The sequence below is a fragment of the Malaclemys terrapin genome, chromosome 7 (genome assembly GCF_027887155.1).
Source record: "Malaclemys terrapin pileata isolate rMalTer1 chromosome 7, rMalTer1.hap1, whole genome shotgun sequence".
Taxonomy (NCBI): domain Eukaryota; kingdom Metazoa; phylum Chordata; order Testudines; family Emydidae; genus Malaclemys; species Malaclemys terrapin.
In genome coordinates, this window is record NC_071511.1 from 124327165 (window position 1) to 124344991 (window position 17827).

General features: G+C 50.9%; 1 protein-coding gene across 1 annotated transcript in view; it reads right to left on the bottom strand.

Moving 5' to 3' along the window:
• Nucleotides 1–5763: 5763 nt before the first annotated feature.
• Nucleotides 5764–17827, bottom strand: part of SUFU (SUFU negative regulator of hedgehog signaling) — a 164535-nt gene continuing 152471 nt past the window's right edge. Inside the window, exon 11 of the mRNA XM_054033875.1 lies at nt 5764–5822. Coding sequence (XP_053889850.1) covers nt 5796–5822 — 27 coding nt within the window. The 3' untranslated portion in view covers nt 5764–5795. The remainder of the gene's footprint in view (nt 5823–17827) is intronic.

The window sequence follows — 17827 nt, forward strand, 5'->3', positions numbered from 1 at the left end:
TGTCTGAGCCTGCTAGTGCGCTCACTCTCACCAGGGGATGCACCAGTGTTAGTGCAGTAGGGAGAGATTTGCTAGCGCAGACAATACTCTTTCCAGGGTCAAAGTCACAGCTCCCCCAAAGCCAAAGGTGCATCAGGATTGATGATTTAGTTGGGGATTGGTCCTGCTTTGATCAGGGGGTTGGACTAGATGACCTCCTGAGGTCCCTTCCGACCCTGAGATTCTATGATTCAGGATGATGCTGTTAAGACATGTCTGTTTCATAACCAAAGGGACACAAGAGAGTGGCCAGCACTGACTACCTTCGAGTGTCCTAACCGGGTGGATCGGGTACCCATTTTGCAGCTGGGGGAACTAGAGGCGGCCTTTCAGCGTGAGATCAAGTGAGATTCAAACCCACAACCTTCAGGATCGTAGTCAAGTCTTAACCACTCAGGGTATATCTATATATACAGCAGTTAAACACCCACTGCTGGCCCAGGTCAGCTGACCCGGGCTCACGGATCTGAGGCTGCAGGGCTGTAAAATCGCTGTTTAGACATTCAGGCTCGGACTGGGCTCTGGACCTTGCATCGGGGGAGGGTCCCAGAGCCTGGCCTCCAGCCCGAGCCCAAACATCTACACGGCAATTAAACAGCCCAAGTCAGCTAACCCAGGCCAGCCGCGACAGGGCCCGTCTTTTATTCCACGGTAGATGTGCCCTCAGCCATGGCACCTCAGGTCTCTCCAGCCTGGGAGATGTGGGGAGAGTGTGTGTGTATGTGCAGACGTCATCCACGACGTACCTGTTCCAAGGGCACAGAGAAGCCTTCAGTCTGTGAAGGTCCTGAGCCATCCATCCCTCTTCACCTGCACCCAATTTACTGAAAAGAAACCAAGCAAAGACACTGTCAGTTTCTCTGGCATTTGAAACCTTCAGCAGTTCAGTCACCTTATCATGAGAGTGACTTTTGGAGGCTGTGACAGTCTATGCCCGGTCGAGACATTTTGTAACCTTTGCGATCTGTATTTATGCTTTTTAAGGACCTATTTCTCTGCTGTTCCTTCCTCTTCTACGTGCGTCACACAGTTAAACCCCGCTGCATCCAAACAACTAGCATCACGTGCTTGTTAATAAACCCACCGCCCAGGAAGGGGAGGGATAGCTCAGTGGTTTGAGCATTGGCCTGCTAAACCCAGGATTATGAGTTCAATCCTTGAGGGGGCCACCTAGGGATCTGGGGCAAAATTGGTACTTGGTCCTGCTAGTGAAGGCAGGGGGCTGGACTTGATGACCTTTCAAGGTCCCTTCCAGTTCTAGGAGATGGGATATCTCCATTATTTTATTAGGGGGAGGGATAGCTCAGTGGTTTGAGCATTGGCCTGCTAAACCCAGGGTTGTGAGTTCAATCCTTGAGGGGGCCACTTAGGGATCTGGGGCAAAATCAGTACTTGGTCCTGCTAGTGAAGGCAGGGGGCTGGACTCGATGACCTTTCAAGGTCCCTTCCAGTTCTAGGAGATGGGATATCTCCATTATTTCCTAATACAGTCACCCACCCCTGGGGGTCACAAAATCGGCTCCGGAGGTTGGGCGTCACCATTCTATAAAGTCCACTGTATTAATCTGATTAATGCGCTCTCTTCCTATATGAGGGATCAGACCGAAATCTACCCTTGGATCAAGTGTTTCTAAGGTGCCCATGACCTTGGTATCTTATACCTGGAGCACAAGCATTTATTCATTAGCTATAGTCAGGGTGGCCAAATCAACATTCCCCAGTTGGGCCCCCTGCCGCCACTAGCACCTCTAAGCCCCACCCAGCCTCCCACCAGACTTCCCCTCAGCCACCTGCCCCCATTGCCCTCCATTTCTCTTCAGTATCCTATCACTTACATTCTCTCTCCCTACCCATCTTCCTGGCCCCCATCTGCCCCGCACCCACATTTCTCTGCTCCTCCCTTTACCTCCTGCATCCCCTCGCAGTCTGCCCCTCCGGGCCCCAGATTTCCCACACATCCCCTCAGTCTACCCTGCCCTCCCCAAATCCTTTCCAAACCTCCCACAAGGCTGCTCCCAGTCTCCCTCGCATTTCCCTGGCCAGTTTTCTAACCACTGAACCCAGAGGGCAGCCTGGCTTCAGTCCCACTGGGAAATAATGGGAGATGGCAGCCATCTTGACTAGGAGCAGTTTGCGTCCACAGGCTTGAGGAGAAATGGTAGCCATCTCCGCTGAGGGAAGCCTGCCACCATTTTGTAGAAGAGCAAAAATCCACACCAAAGGCTGGGTTAGAGCTCAGCTAAAAAGCAACCTCCTCTCGGAGAGAGACTCCCCTGCGCTTGACTGTACGGGACAGGCTTCATCAGGTCTTCGGGAGACACACTCCTGTATCCTCCCTCCAACCTGAAGCCAACAGCTGATGGTCAAAGTACGTGCGGATCCTAACTGAGCAAGGAAAGATTCCCTCAACGCTTCTACTGACAAACAAAAGCCAGACAGACTGGGGTCTGTGGCTCCAGCTTGCACCAAGGCTGATTTTGGGGCCCTTTGTGGGTCGCGTCTCGCAGATCATGTAGTGCTGGCCCACTGGTGCTCTCCAAAGAACAGAATCCTGAACACTGTCAGGAAAACCAAAGAGAAGCGGATTTCTAAACAGCTGGCTTTGCAAGTGGCTCTTGTAGACTCCCTCGTTGGCTGCTTCAGCAGAATGGCCAAGGACTGAATGGAGACTGAACGCAATAAGGGACCGGAATTCTGACGCAGAATTTCCTTGCATGGGTGCAGGTTTGGTCCCCTAGCAACCGAATAAAATAGCTTTTCTCCTGTGATCACTTCATCCAGGCCAGGCCCTGGGGGCTCTGAGTCAGGCACGTCAGATACCAAACCCGCATATCGCAGCAGGGCGTGTGACATGCTGGCTATTTTGCTGGGGCGTGAGTTACTGAGGGGAAAACACATGACTGGCGGAAGCCACAAAATGGTCCCATTGTTCTCAGCTGCCTTTTAAAAATCATCCACAGGTTAACCCAGCCATTAAGTACCAAACGCCCCGCTAATGGACCAGAAAAGTGACAAAGGGGCCCAAACTTGAACACTGGAACCTTGTGGAATTTGAATCTGGGTCCATCTTGTGCAGCCGGCCCCATTCACCATCACAAAACCTGGATCCAAACACTCTGCAAGTCGCGGGTCGGGGTTATCTCTAGGAGCAAACATCTCTTATTTTATAGTCGCTCCCAATCAGGAGCAGGACCCCTCTTGTGCAGGGTGCTGTACAAACACATGCAGCGACACAAAGCACACAAGTGACATATGAAGGGCGGTAAGATGGTGATACAAGATGGGCCGCATGTGTGTAATTTTCTTTGTAGGGTGTGCCACTTAGCCCCATCTCCCCACAATGGAGCCATTATTAATGGGCTGGTGTCCTAGGAAGAGGTGGTCCTAGGCACCGACTGTATGGATGCTCTGGGGCTGAAGCACCCACAGCTTGGGGGAAGGCAGAGAGAAACGAGCGGCTGGTGTTCAAGGGCCATGGAGAGAGGGTGGAGTGGAGGCAGGAAGAGGCGGGGCAAGGGCAGGGCTTTGGGGAGGGGTGGAGGGGGGCAGGGCTTTGGGGCAGTGCAGGGGGGGGAGCACTCCTGGGGAAAAGTAAAACTCAGGGCCTATGGTGGATGGGTCTTGAGATAGAGTTTGAAGGTGACTTACAGCTGATGTCTGGGACAGTGCTCTGTGTATAAAGGGCAGCATAGAAAAACACGGGGTGATACGTGTGTGACACACTGATGGACAGGCAGGCTTGTAGTTGTGGTCTGAGATGCATAGGGCCAAAAGCATCATTTCAGATTTGCACTCACAGGTACTTATCTTGTCCCCATGACTCTCATATTGGCGCATCTCACCATCTTTAGTGTATTTAGCCTCACGACACCGCAGTGAGGGAGGGCTGTGCCCTCATCTGCGTTGGACAGGTGGAGAACCAAGACGCAACCGGACTAAGGCTCAAATTCTCAAAGGTCTCGCAGTTCCTGCTTAATGGAAGTTAGAAGCCTAAATACATTCGAGGAGCTGAGCCTAAATCACTTGCCCCCAATCACACAAGAAGTCAGGGGTGGGGCCAGGAACCAAAGTCTGGTCACCTGAATCCTAGGTTAGCGCCCCAACCATTGACCCAGACTTCCTCTTCTGAAAGCAAAAATGCAGAAAGAAGGAAAATTCTTGTGGCTTTAGTTTAAAAAAGTCTGACTTTAGATTAAGTTCCAATGATAGTTTATAAAGGGTTAATATTAGATGTTTTCATAGATGGTTGATCAAATAAAGTCCAGACAAGACAACAGGTGTCTTATTGCCAGGGCATATAACCCTCCACCAATACGCTTCTAATCCTCCATGACACATCCTGGGCATGGGGGTGACACGCCTATCACGTCTGTGAGTTGTGTATTAACTCTTTACAAGCCATTTACGAATGGAACCTTAATAGCGAATGTGATAAAAATATACGGGTCAACGTTTAGAGAGAGCCTGGGCGGATGGGCAGTTCGGAGTTTTCCCTATGGAAGTCTCTGTCTCTCTCTCATCAGGAAAGGTAATCATCCCTGCCTGTGTTAACCACCTGCAGTCTCGTCATGTCGGGTCCCTCAAAGGGAGGAGTCATTGCACCAGCTGGAATAGGCCTTCCTAGGCCAAGGAAAGCCAGACAACTCCAAACAGAAATCAAACACACGTTTTTAACCACTAGAACAAACGACTAAGGGAAGTGCTGGATTTATCACCTCCTGAAGTCTTCTGCTCAAGACTTTCTGGGCCATATGCTTGAGTCAAACACCATTTATTGGGCTGAGATACAGGTTTGACTGGGTGAAATTCTCTGGTCTGTGCTATACAGAAGGTCAGACTAGATGATCACAATGGTCCCTTCCGGCCTTAAATGCTATGAATCTCTGAAAACACCCTCTGCCACTGTTTTGAAGATGTCGAGTTTCATCTTGTTATTTGCAACCCAATTTCCAATCAAAGCACCCCGCTGGCTCCTTTGAAGGCAATGACTGGAATTCCCATTGCTGATCACGTTCCCAATGCCTCTTGGTCCGCTCATCAAGGCAGCCTCCCATGCATCAGAGAAGACCGATCAGCGACTCGTTGGCTGGCTCAGAGGCCCAGGACAGAGCTATTTGCCAGGCGTCTACAAATTCGTTCTGGTTTTGATTATTTTTCTTTTGTTCTTTAAAGGACTCTCAAAGTATTCTTCATATTAAAACAGGTCTTCTCCCAGCTCACTCCATGGGAAATGCCAGACTGGATCAGCCACAGGGTCCATGTAGTCCAGTGGCCTGGCTCTGGCTGGAGTCAGCGATGTTTCACAGGAAGGTGAAAGGATTCCTGAGGCACACAATTATGGAAGAAGCCACTCACAGGAGAAGGTTCATCCAAATCCCAACCAATTAGTGACTGGTTTAGCCTCTGCTGCAGGAGGGTTCAATATCCCTTTTATTCATTTTAATCCAGTCTGGATAATCTCATTTTCCAGCTAAAGAGATTATTCTCTTTTGAACCCTAGCAAGCTCTTGACTTCAGCATCCAGTGGCAATGAGTTCCACGGGTCAGCTGTAAGGTTTCCCCATACTCATTTGCTAGGGCTGCCCATGAGGACTGAATGACATGCTTTGGATTGTTATTGTAGCGTCTCTCACGAGCACTGGGTTTTACACAACAGTTTGTTGTTGTACAGTGGCTCACAAACGCACAGTGGAGCACGCAGTATATCACTGGAGGGTGTTTCGTGTGGGCTAGGCCTCCAGGGTGTTATCAGCGGGTCACTCCTGCATACTGGGCTGCTGGCCCTGGGGTATGGGAGAAAAAAAATGGTTTTAGTTTTCTAAAAACCACCAGCTACATGAAATTTGCAAACTAATCTAAGACTAAATATGAAGCACATTACCATTTAACTCAGAAATAGCTCACCCCAAAGGTGTCTTTGTGAACCCTGGCACTTCTCCTCCAATTTCTATTTGCAGAATTTTTTTGTCCATGTGTTGATTAGCATTTTCCTCCATCACGAGGCGTCTTGACTCCGAGCTGCCCTTCCAAGCCGTCGTCCAGAAGGCAAGCAGAGCTAAAGCAGGAGCAATTGGAACGGCCTTTGGGTTTCAGAGTTTGTGTGTGGGAGTGGAGGGGGTGGGGTGAGGCTTAATTAGCTGCCGTTTGTTTGAAAAAAATGTCAGGCACTACATGAATGCCGAGGAGTGTAACAAACACGCACGCTGTTCGCTTGGAACGTCATTGCAGGAAGGGGGCTTGAACGCCGACCGGCTGGTTCCAAAATCCCAAGCTACTGCTTACTGGAGCCATAGGAGAATCTCCATGAATGTCAACCAGTACGGAGCTTATGAGACACAGCAGAGTAATTCCACTCGTACCCAGCAGCAAGCTATGCCACACATGCAAGTGCATTACCATGTTCTCTTAACTATGGTTAGGACAATTCCCCTTTATAAACTGGCTGTAGGCTAAATCTACAGGAGCGAGTTGGGCAAAGGAGGGAGCATGTGCCAGCAGAGAACAAATGCTTTTATCAGGTGTTCTGGATGCGGAGAGATTATGGGAAGACCATTAGCACTCGGTGATATATCACACCCCTTAGTCTGGGTCTGAGATCTGGGCAAGGGGTTTTCATAAGAAGAATCCCTTGTCCCCGCCACGCCTAGTGGCACTGCTGAATTTAACGACCGCTCCCACGAATCCTCTTTGGTTTGCTGGGCAACTCCCACCAGGGCAATGAGATTTCGCCTTTAGCCGTTTATTTGCCTTGCGGGTTGTGCCCCGAGTAGCTCCGTCTTCACAGAACAACATACCTCAGCCCTGACCCGAAGGGAGCAGCTCCAAGGAGGAGAAAAGAGTTGTCTGCTTGGCAGATCTGCTTGCAAGTGACAAGGCTGGAACAAGCAGGAGACGGTGATGAGGACAGCTGCTCACTAGGATCTGGCCTGAGGAACGACCAGTCACCTTCCCACAAAATACTCTGATTTAGTCTATTGAAATAAACATGGATTCCCCCCGCCTTCTGAGTAGAGACCAACAGGAGATGGAGCTATTAGTTTCTCTCTAAAGTATGAAATACACTTGGGTCTCAGCAGCGTATTAAGCCGTGAGTTGTAAAGTTTTCGGAGCAGTAATCATGCTAATGGGGCTCACGACTGCTCTAAAAATAGATAAAATGGTGGCAATTGAAGTGCTCCGGGATACGGCATGCAATGCCTCTGGATGATATCAGATCTATTAGTACAGCACGGTGAACTCTGTACACTACACGGCACAGGCTGTGGAGTGGGGTTTTTTTTCTTCCTGACAGTGAGGCGGACAAGGTAGATAAGTTCAAAGAAATTTGGGAGAGAAAAACAAAAATCTACCAGTTCACCATCTGCACCCTCTCTCAGTTGGGTCACGATTGTTCCCTCTGGTTCAGAGGCAGTGTCGTCTCCGCTAGACGGAGACTCTGGAGAACAAGGTGCTATGCCTGGCTTTGCCGGGCTGTGTGAACTTTGACCTTCAACCTTTCTTCTGCCCCTCCTTTCCTTGTCTTGCGCAGAGCAGGCCTCTAGCAGTACAAATAATCACACAGTCTCTTCTCCAGTGCTTTGATCAGTCTACGTTTCAACGACTCAAACCGCTTGCTTTAGGTCGCTGTTCAGCCGCCTAAGAGATCTCACTGCTAGGAATTATCCCTAAGCGTCACCCTTCGTTTTCCATTTTGTTCCTCTTGTTCCCTTTGAGACGGCTTTGGACCAATTCTCGGCCTGGATGTTCAGACTGTATTGGCAGAGCCGTTTCTACGGCACTCCCCCGCGTACACCTGCTCTAACCCACTCACCTTTTGGCCTTGGCGTCTGCCCCAAGGTGAATGATTTGTGGTTAGGGTGTGGTAAGTTTGAGAAAACGAGAGTTACAGGAAAGCAAATTACGAATACTGTTCCCACACAGCGAAAAGACGATCCACCTCTTTTGGAAAACGGTTGCAGCACAAACAGCTGCAGTTTGAAATCTGAGGCAGTCAGTGTTGTCCTCGGGCACAGCTGGAATGGGACAAGGAGGACGTGTTGCCTTCTACTGCGCCAGCCCCATTTGAGTTACCATTGGTGGAAACTGTAGCACAAACAGACGCAAGCGTCTTCTTCTAGGCCAGGGGTTCTCACACTGGGGGACATGAGGTTGTTATGGGAGGGTTGCAAGCTGTCAACTCCTGCGTATGCGTGGGGCTGAGAGCCGGCCGGAGCTCTTCAGAGATGGGCAGCTGGAGAGCAGCGGCTGCTGGTCAGCTCTGAAGGCAGCGCCGCCCCCAGCAGCAGCGCAGAAGTAAGGGTGGCCTGGTATGGGGGGATCGTTACTTTTTGGGAGTGGGCCTCACCACCTGAAATATTTTCAAAGCGGGTCCCAGCAAAAAAAGTTTGAGAGCTCCCGTTCAAAGACTAGTAAGAGAGGAAGCAGCATGGGCTAACAGATAGTGCACTGAGCCGGGACTCTAGAGACCTGGGTTCTATTTCTGTACCCTTGGGTGTGTCATTTCCCTCTCCACGCCTCTGCCTAGCTTGGAATTTCTTCAGGGCAGAGACTGTCACTCCTGACAAACGCACAGTCCTAGCACAACAGGGCCTCTAAGAGCTACTGTCGAACACATTCATAATATAAACAAAACCGCTTTCCCCCTTCTTTATATTATAGCGTCTACCTTTGATAGCACCGGGCGCTGCCCTGGAGCACAAATACGCTTCCAAGTTTATCTCGTGTCAACAAGGCCTTTGAGGCCAAGTGTCTCAGTTTGGTTGGAAAAACACTGGTTTTGATTTTATAAAGGCTCTGACTGTTTGTGAATCACTTTTTACTTTACTTTTGCAAAGTAAAAAAGTTTCATGAAATTTACGAGGCCCTTAACAATGGACGGAGAGCACGCGCCTTCTCACCTCGCTGCATGCATGCTACTTAGATTGTGGCATTACAAACTCCCCTGATCAAAGGCCCCTACATTTCAGATAGTAAGATCTGCAAATGTATTTTCTCTTTTGTTTTTAAAACTAAGAAATCAGATGTAAAATACTGTATTAATGGAATGCCATGGCTGCACAATGAAAACCACAAATTTAGTCTGGAAAGACCAAAGATAATTCATAAGCTGATAGATTTTAAGGCCAGACGGGATCATTAGATCATCTGGTCCAGGGATAGTCAATAGGAAGACTGTGGGCAGTCCAGACCACCAGACACTTTTGAATGGATCCCGAAATCTTTTTATTTACTTATTATCATCATGATTGTTCTTTTTTAATTATTCTTTTCTCCAGAGTCTGGACCTTGACTATACGTTGACCAAGAAATCTGGACCTTGACAAAAAATAATTAACTACCCCTGACCTCCTGCATAACACAGGCCCAAAAATTTCACTGAGTCACCCCTGACTTGAGCCCAATAACTTGGGTTTGACTCAAGCATATATTTGGGAAAGGCATCCAGTCTGATCTGAAGGAAAATCCACCCCTATACAGAGGAAGCAATTGTATTTGTTTTGCTCATTAACTGGGTAAAATAGATTCACAGATTCACCTACTACCAGTGAGTTTGTTAAATTAGCTGCAGTAACTCATGAAAGGAAATGTCAGCTAGGAAACAAAGCTAATGCTATTTGGCATTTCTGTAGCATCAAAGGCTCACAAAGTGTTTTACAACAAAGACACACAAGAATGGCCTCACCCACCTCTGAAATGCAGCCAGCTCTAGGGTGGACCATTGCAGCTGTTTCAAAGCACATGGCCACCACAGGTTAGGACACTGAGTGAAGAATACATTCTCCAGTCACTGGTGCTGGATGAATTTGAGAGAGGAACAATACTTAGCTCTTAGATAGAATCTTCTATCTGGAAAGCTCAAAGAGCTTTAAAGCGGGTAAAGAAGAAAGAGAAACAAAGGATACAGAAAAACAAAGGGACCTGCTCTAAGTCACAGAGCAAGTCAGTGGTAAAACCCAGGTCTCTTGTTTCCCAGTTCAGTGTCTTATCTGCTGCCCCTAGGTTTAATGCTGCTTGAAGGCCTGAATCAAAATCCTGGATCCAAAGAGCCTCAAAAGTTTGGTGAAACATTAATCTCCCCACTTAGACTACCCTGGAAATATGGTGAATTTGGCATCTGGCTATCAACATGGCAGTTTGTGTCCATTTCTACATATGGACCATGTGTAGGCTTGGCAGAATTAATGTTTTTAATCATTTCGAGCAATAATATTGATGGTTAGTTTGAAGCACTTTTTCAATTTTTATTGATTTAAATGTTCACGGTTGTGGGCAATTATGGGGGAGTCAGACACCAGGGTGGATCAGGCAATAATTATCCCCTGACAGCAGAAACTGATTTCAAAAAGGGAAAGCTTCAGAACCGTTACAGCACAAATCGTCACCATCATGTGTCAAAAATATACAAAATAAATATCCTTAAATCAAACTCCACTAAGTTCTCAAGCAGCAGTTCTCTTACTTTGCCTCTCTCTATATTTCTATTATTATTGATGGAAATATTTTTCATCAATTTGTGTGTGCGCGGTGAAATCGACGTTTACCAAGAAAAATCCAAGCCTAGCTATGTGTATGCAACACATGCGGAGGGTGAGGGAGGAGTGCGTCTGTGTGAACTAACCCCAAGGTAGGTTTGCAGTGACGTATGACATTTTTATATGGTATCTTTTAGACAAATTCTGCACAGCAATACACTAACTAAGGGCTAGTTCAGGGCCATATCCCTTCATAGCATATGACAGCTGAGCCGTGATACTATCAACCCCCAAAAGCTACTATCGGTCAGAAGTTTTGAACACACACTGAGAATCGCATCGTTTCCAGAACTCGGACGATAGCCACTAAATTGTTTATTTTTTAATTGTGGAAAAATAAGCATATCAAGAGAAGAAAATGATGCAATTCACTCGAGGGGCAGCATGGCCTCATGGGCTGGGCAAGGGGCAGGAAGGCCTGGGTTCTAATCCCACTGCTGCCACTCACTCCTGCAACCTCAGCCAACACTGTGCGGTAGGAGCTCTCTAAATGTAACCCATGCTCCCATGACCAGTCAAGCTGCAGGATTCATCAAGACTTATGCAGCTAAAGAGGCAGCATCCAGTATATTTCAATCAACACTTGGTGAAACTTACCGTGATCTGCCTCCAGCCCAAAAGCCAGCCTGCTTTCCGTTTCCCTCGTCTTTAGGCTATGTGGGCGAGGTCAGCGGCTGCCTGACCCTGTTTTCATAACAGTCTAATCAATTCAAACTACTGGCCTCACCCAAGCTGGGACCTTTCAGGAGCTGCTCAATTACACGCCAAGTTAAATCTTTAATCATCTGCTAGCTGGGCTGGGCCAGTGTCAGGTTTACCTGTGGGAATCAGGGAGGAGACCCCAGCTGTGTTTGCATGTGCTCAGCGGCAGGCTGTATGCTGGGATGGGTAGGGAGGCGTGGTTAAGGAGATGGGCTCCTGTTTCATGAGGCGTGCAAAGCTCTGGGATTTGGTGCTGTCAGAAACAGAATTAATATAATCATTTTGTTCATTACTATCAGCAGCATTTCTGGCTCCGTATCACGCAGTGGATACTCAAAGGGCACGTGCGATTGGACTAGAGAGCTCCCAGGGGTTGGGGCCATCCTGGAACATGCCACATTTCAGTCTGGTATAAAGTGAGATCTCCCAAATTCTCCAGTGCAACGCTCGAGAGTATTAAGGGCGAATAATGCTGATTGCTATTATATAAACCTCAGCTGGGATGCCACCTTCAGTTCTGGCTGCCTCACCTCAAAAAGAATAGAGCAGAAAGCAAAGGGCTATGCAAATGACTAAGGGGCTCAGAAATGTTTCCATCAGAGCAGAGAGTGGAAAGATTAGGTTAGTGAGACAAATAGAGGACATGTAAACAAAATAATGAATGGGAGAGAGAGAAGGTCCTGTTCAGTCCCTCGTCAGGTTAGAAACAAGGAGGCAGCCAGTTACATTAAAAGGTAACGCATGTAAACGACAGCGCACCGCGAGCCTGTGGAACTCACTACCACAAGACGGCAATAATGTAGTACTGGATTAAGACTGCTGAGATGTGCAGGGATCACTGGGTGAAAATCTCTGGCCTTCATTACACCAGAGGTGAGAGAGTGGGTAATCACAATGGTCGCTTCTGGCCTCACAGTCGATATAGAGGGATACCAAGAAGAGCTGCGATTACACTAGCTGGAATAAAAACATAAAATCAATACAAACCTCATGCTTCAGGGCACAAAATAAGCCCTGGCTGGCAGGGGTAAGGAAGACAGGTGTTCTCCCAGACTGCATAACCCTCCATTGGGGTGTTTGCACACTTCCTCTGGTTCCATAGTGCTACTAGGGACAGGACACTGATCTAGAGGGACCCCTGCTCTGATTCACGAGCTGCACCAGGGGCCTGGCCTTCACTCAAATCTCTCTGGTGCTCTCTCTTCTCGTCTCTCCTTGGTTTCCTGCCCTGCCGCCCGGGCATGGCCAACTGGCTGGAGAAGGGCTGCGCCGGTTGGAGCGTGGTTCTGGCCCAGCCGGCGTTTGACGCTATCCAGCACTGCACCCCAGGGCTAGCAGGTCACGGCGGTCATTAGAGAAGATGCACGGCAGGGGAGGGAAACCAGCATGCAGTAAGAAAAGAATGCCAGCAGGCCCGGGGCAAGCAGTGCGGCCTAGTGGCCAGGCTGTGTGCAGTGCAGTCTAGAAACCCCATACTGAGCAGAGGCAGAAGCAGGAGGGGAGCCTCTCCTGCCTACAGGCAAGCCGTCTGGCCACACCCCCGTGCAGCTGCCAATCATGGAGGCAGGCACTCACAGCTGCAGCCAATAGGGGAAAACAAGGCCTGCTATAAAAGGAGAGGGCTCAAAGCCAGAAGAGAGGTAGAAAGGCCTGGGAGAGCGAAGGGGTAACACTCCAGCAGCAGGCTGCCTCCAGAAACAGCCCAAGGGGACTGACACACACCACTAGGCCTAATTAGGGGCCTAGGCCAAGAACTGTCCTGAGACCAGGGGCTTTCCAGAGAAAGCCAGTCAAGGGGCAATAGAGACCCCCTGAAAGACCACATCAAGGACGAGTGTCACTGCTGAATTAGGCCTCAGGAGACCTGGGGGTGTAGTTCCAGCTGTGCGCCCTTGAGCAAGACACATCTGCTTCCGTGCCTCAGTTTCCCTGCCAACTTTTGTCTGTCTGGTTGATTTTGCTTGGAAGTTCTTTGGGGCAAAGACCCTCTCTCCTGCTCTGTGTACTGCACCTAGCCCAATGGGTCCCCGGAGCTCTTTTGGGATTTCTACGCACTCCTTTAACACAAACCATCATCTGCTAAAGTGCCAAGTTCAGACTGCAAGGTCTGCTGATGGTCCTGGCTGTATTTTCAAGAGAACTTGGCATCCACTGTGCAGAGCTATTCTGCAAATCTAACGGTGTACTCTGGCGCTCTCGAAAGGCGGGCGCTGAGCGTGGGTGTCAAGCCCAACCAAACATCCTGGTCAATGTGTGTCTATTCTGTTCAGAGCAAGGTGGGAATTCCCCTTACTTCCAGGCCAGGGATTGAATGGACCAGAGAACCTGAAATCAAGGAGGGGGGAATCTCTCCCATGTGACACACGCTCCATCAAGGCTTCAGCCTTCGGGCCTATCCAAGCGGCTCCTGAACTGAGCTAAAATCACCCCTCGCCTCGCCCCGCCCCCGAGCTGATTTTGTGCAAATCCCGAAGTGTGGCAGCCCGCTCCTGCTTTCCCAAGTATTGTCCTTGGGATGAGGCAGGTGAACGGAAGCGGGCTGGGGCCAGGAGGTAAATAACAGGAAACAAAGAAAGCATTGGAGCTGACCCCAGCGGCTCAGCCTTCACCTGTCTCTCGCGCTGTTTGAGTTAGAGTGAGTGATGAGGTGTTGTGGCAAGACAGAGGCATTTTTTATCCAACACAAACTTTGCTGGACAGATGGAGCCGTTGTTATGAAAGATATTCGGAGAATTCGTCATTGCTCCAGCTTTTGGGCCTATCGGCGTCTCCGTGAAAGGTTTCAAGCACAGCGGGGGGAAGGGCACCAAGCACTCGGTTCAGGAGGGCGGCTGTGTATGGTTGTTTCATATGCAAAGCCAGCGGGCAGGCCAGGGCTCGGTCTGGGTTCCAGGTGCCCCCCCTCCCCCCGGTCACTCTCTTTCAGAGGCGATTAGGGTGACCAGACAGCAAGTGTGGAAAAATCAGAACAGGGGTGGGGGGTAATAGGAGCCTATATAAGAAAAAGACCCAAATATCAGGACTGTCCCTATAAAATCGGGACATCTGGTCACCCTAGAGGCGACTGACCCTGCAGAAAGGAAGGAGAGGGATCCCGGACTCAGCTGCCGGGAGAAGGGTGCTCCTCTCTGTCCCCTGCACCATGTGAGCAGTGGGTGTGGCCTCGGGGGGAAGCAGCCACGTGGGGGTGGAGCCTCAGGGCAAAGCACAGGCCACAGGCGGGGCCTTGGGGGGGAAAGGCCGAGCATGGGGAGGGGAGATGGAGCAGGGGGCGGGGCCACCGTCCAGGTGCCGGGGCACACAAAAGATTAATCCGGCCCTGTGGGTGCTGAGCACCCCTTTTTTTTTCAGTGGGTGCTTGAGCCCCGGAGCACCCAGAGAGTCGGCGCCGATGGTCACAAGAGAGAGAATAGGGCAAAGGGGCTGAGTGCAAGAAGCACGGGCCTAACGAGATTGTGCCGAACTCCCCACCCCTCAACCACCTTGATCCCCTTCCCTCGGTGGGTCTAATCCTGCAAGGTGCAGGACACCCCCTGTTGGTGACCGAGTCCATAGGAATTGAGGACGCCGAGCGCTTCAATTCCTATGGACTTAGTCACCAACAGGAGGGGCCCTGCAAGCAGGATTGGATCCCAAGATTGTAATATTTACTGAGCAGGGACTTGGACTTCTTCATGTCCGTACAGCGCCTAACACCCTGCTGGGGCTACCTGGACACGCCGGGGCTCTCAGAGTGTGTTCTGCACAACCCTGGCTGGTGATCCCACAGGCAGTTGGCTCCTCCTCCTCCTCGCCTGTCCCAACAAACGGCGGCCGTGCAAGCAGTTCCTGTGGTTGGCGCGGGGACGTGATGCGACGGGGTGCCCACGAAACAGACCCCACATTAAAACGCGGCCAGGCTGAGAGAGAAAGATTCCCTTGCAAAGAAGACGTGGCTGCTACTTCGGCCCCCTGCTGATTTACCCCCGGGACGGAGATGGGCCAAAGGGATGGGGATTTGCACTGGGATTTTCCTAGGAGAATTAATGCCCAGCTCCTTAACAGTAACACTGAGGCCTTCTCTAGCACCTCCTGCCTGAGCCCGCTTCCCTGTTGGGTTCCCCACAGAGAAGAGGTGAAAGGGCCGTAAAGGGAGGGGTGAGCTCTGTGTAACGGGGAGGAGCTCTGGGTTTATTTGATCCGATTGGTGTGGGGCAGTTTGGGCCCATGTGTACCCACTAGCATGACCAGCTGTCCTGATATTAGGGAGGTTGTATTATATAGGCCCCTAGTCCTCCCACCCCATCTCAATTTTTCACACTTGTTAACTGCTAACCACACAGCAAGCCGTGGGAGCATTTTTAGAACACGGGGCAAAAATAAATGTAATAAGCACTTTGCAAAGCTCTGCACAAACCTTAGCTGACACCATCCCCCCACCCCCCGGCAGGGAGCATAAGCCCCACTGAGCAGAGTAGACGGGCGGGGGGGGGGGGATTATGTGCCCCAGGCCACGCACCGAGCCAGAGGGCGGGTCAGGTTTAAAACTCAGGGGGCCCTGGGCTTCCAACCTTGTGCTTTGGCCACTACACCGTGACCACGCTGCCTTTAGACACAGAATAAGGGCAAGCTAGAAAGCACTGCCCAGTGCGTGTGTCCCAGACATAGGGATGAGAGCTTGGTCCGTGAATGAGGAGCAGCAGAGGGGGAGGCCATGAGGTGAAAGCTGAGGATGGGGTGTGGGGGAGGTCTTAAGGGAGGCAGTTTTGGAGCGCCGAAAGCAGGCGGAGAGATCCTGGGATCTGTATGGCAGTTTTAAGGCCCTGCGGAAGTACATGCCTCCTTTGCCTGCAGAGAGATCCTGGGGGGTTTCCTGTCCCTTCTGCCCAGAAACTATAATGTCACCTGCAAAACAAGTGAGCAGAAAAGGGGGTCAGGGCAGAGGCCAGGGTGAAAGCAGAACAAATGAGTGAGAACGGGCATCCCACAGAGGTCACCTGACAGGGAAAGGAACTCGGTGTAAGCAACTGGGGCAAGGTGGACACCATGGCCAGGGAATGGGTGCACTTGTCCTGAGCAAACCCAGCAAGGACTAGAGCTGCCAGGGGTGAGTAACCAGGATTTCGGGGCTGGTTCCCCAGGAACTGCCTGGCCACATGGACGTGGAGAACTCTCTGCGCTCAGGGACAGCGACAGGACGCCTGGAATCCTCTACACCAGCCTGGGTCACGCCGCTACGTCTGCACGCGTTCAAACAGGAGCCCGCAGGTGCTCACGTGCGTACGGGCAGCACATGGGCGCCCGTATGTACCCCCAGGGTCATAGCCATGTGCACACAAGCAGCTGTGAAGGCAGCTGGTGCAAACACACACACACACATACACAGCGGTGCACACAAGAATGTGCATCAGTGACCAAAGCAACTCGCACGCCGAGATCCAGCCACAAAGAGGCCCGTGACGGCAGCCATGTTGGATGACGCACCAAGGACCTGCCAAACTAAAAGCAGGAGCTGCTGCAGCTTGAGCTAAAAACGCCAGGCTGCTTAGCTGGCTGGACCAGGCTCATCTCTTCGGTGGGTCACTCACAGAGGGGCCCCCAGCACACGTGCCCCAGCGGGTAACACACGCAATGCAGACGGTATCGTCTCCCTCTCACACACAGGGTTTTGCAGCCTCCCGCAGGCTGGCCTGTGATTTACCCATCACCTCTGCAGGATCCTGCAGCTTCCAGCACTGCCTGGGACTGACAGTTCAGAGCAAACCCAAGTCGGATCATTTCTGGGTTCCAAGGTCCCAATCATCATGTTCTTGCTTAAGGCAAACCAAGGCAAATCCCACCTCCCTGGAGAGCGAACAGCCCCCTGGCGCTGCCAGTCCTGCCTTTATCTGCCACATGGCCAGAGATCTCCTCCCCACGGCCTGCTCTCCCTGCCCCAAACATAACCCGCTTTGCACCTGTCACAGCCTGGTCGGGAAATACCATCTTGGCTGGAAATAGCAGCCATTTCTCCCTCTTCCAGCCACCTCCTCCTCCCCCAATTCTCCCCCCAGCACACCCCCACCCTCCAGGTCTCCCATGACTGTTACCATCTTGCCATGGACGGGATGGGTATCCGCGTTTGGAGCCAAGGTTGTTCCGCTAGCCAGCCAGCTAAGGGATCGCACTGAGTGACGGGACAGAGCACTCCCTTCCCCCACCAAGTCCCAAGGCTCGGAGGTACGATCAACAAGTCCTGTGGCATCAGTGAATCAGAGCTGGGCAGAGGGACTTGAAAGAGGCTCTTCCAAGGGGACTCCGAAGCACACGTCAGACAGTAAGCTCGTCGGGGCGGGGAACTGCACCTTCCTTTGGTTTGTGCAGCACCCGGCACATTGCAGGCACTGCCGGAAACGAATAACGAAGTCAAACTAAGCCCAGAGCTCGACCTCCTAAGTCGCTCCACAATCCTGTCATGAGCATTTAACAAACAAATGCTGACGTTTACATAGGGCCTACACCAAATCAGTGTCTCCAGAAGCAAACAGCTAGTTGTCTCCTGAGACCGGCGATCTCGAAACTGACACTTGGATCAC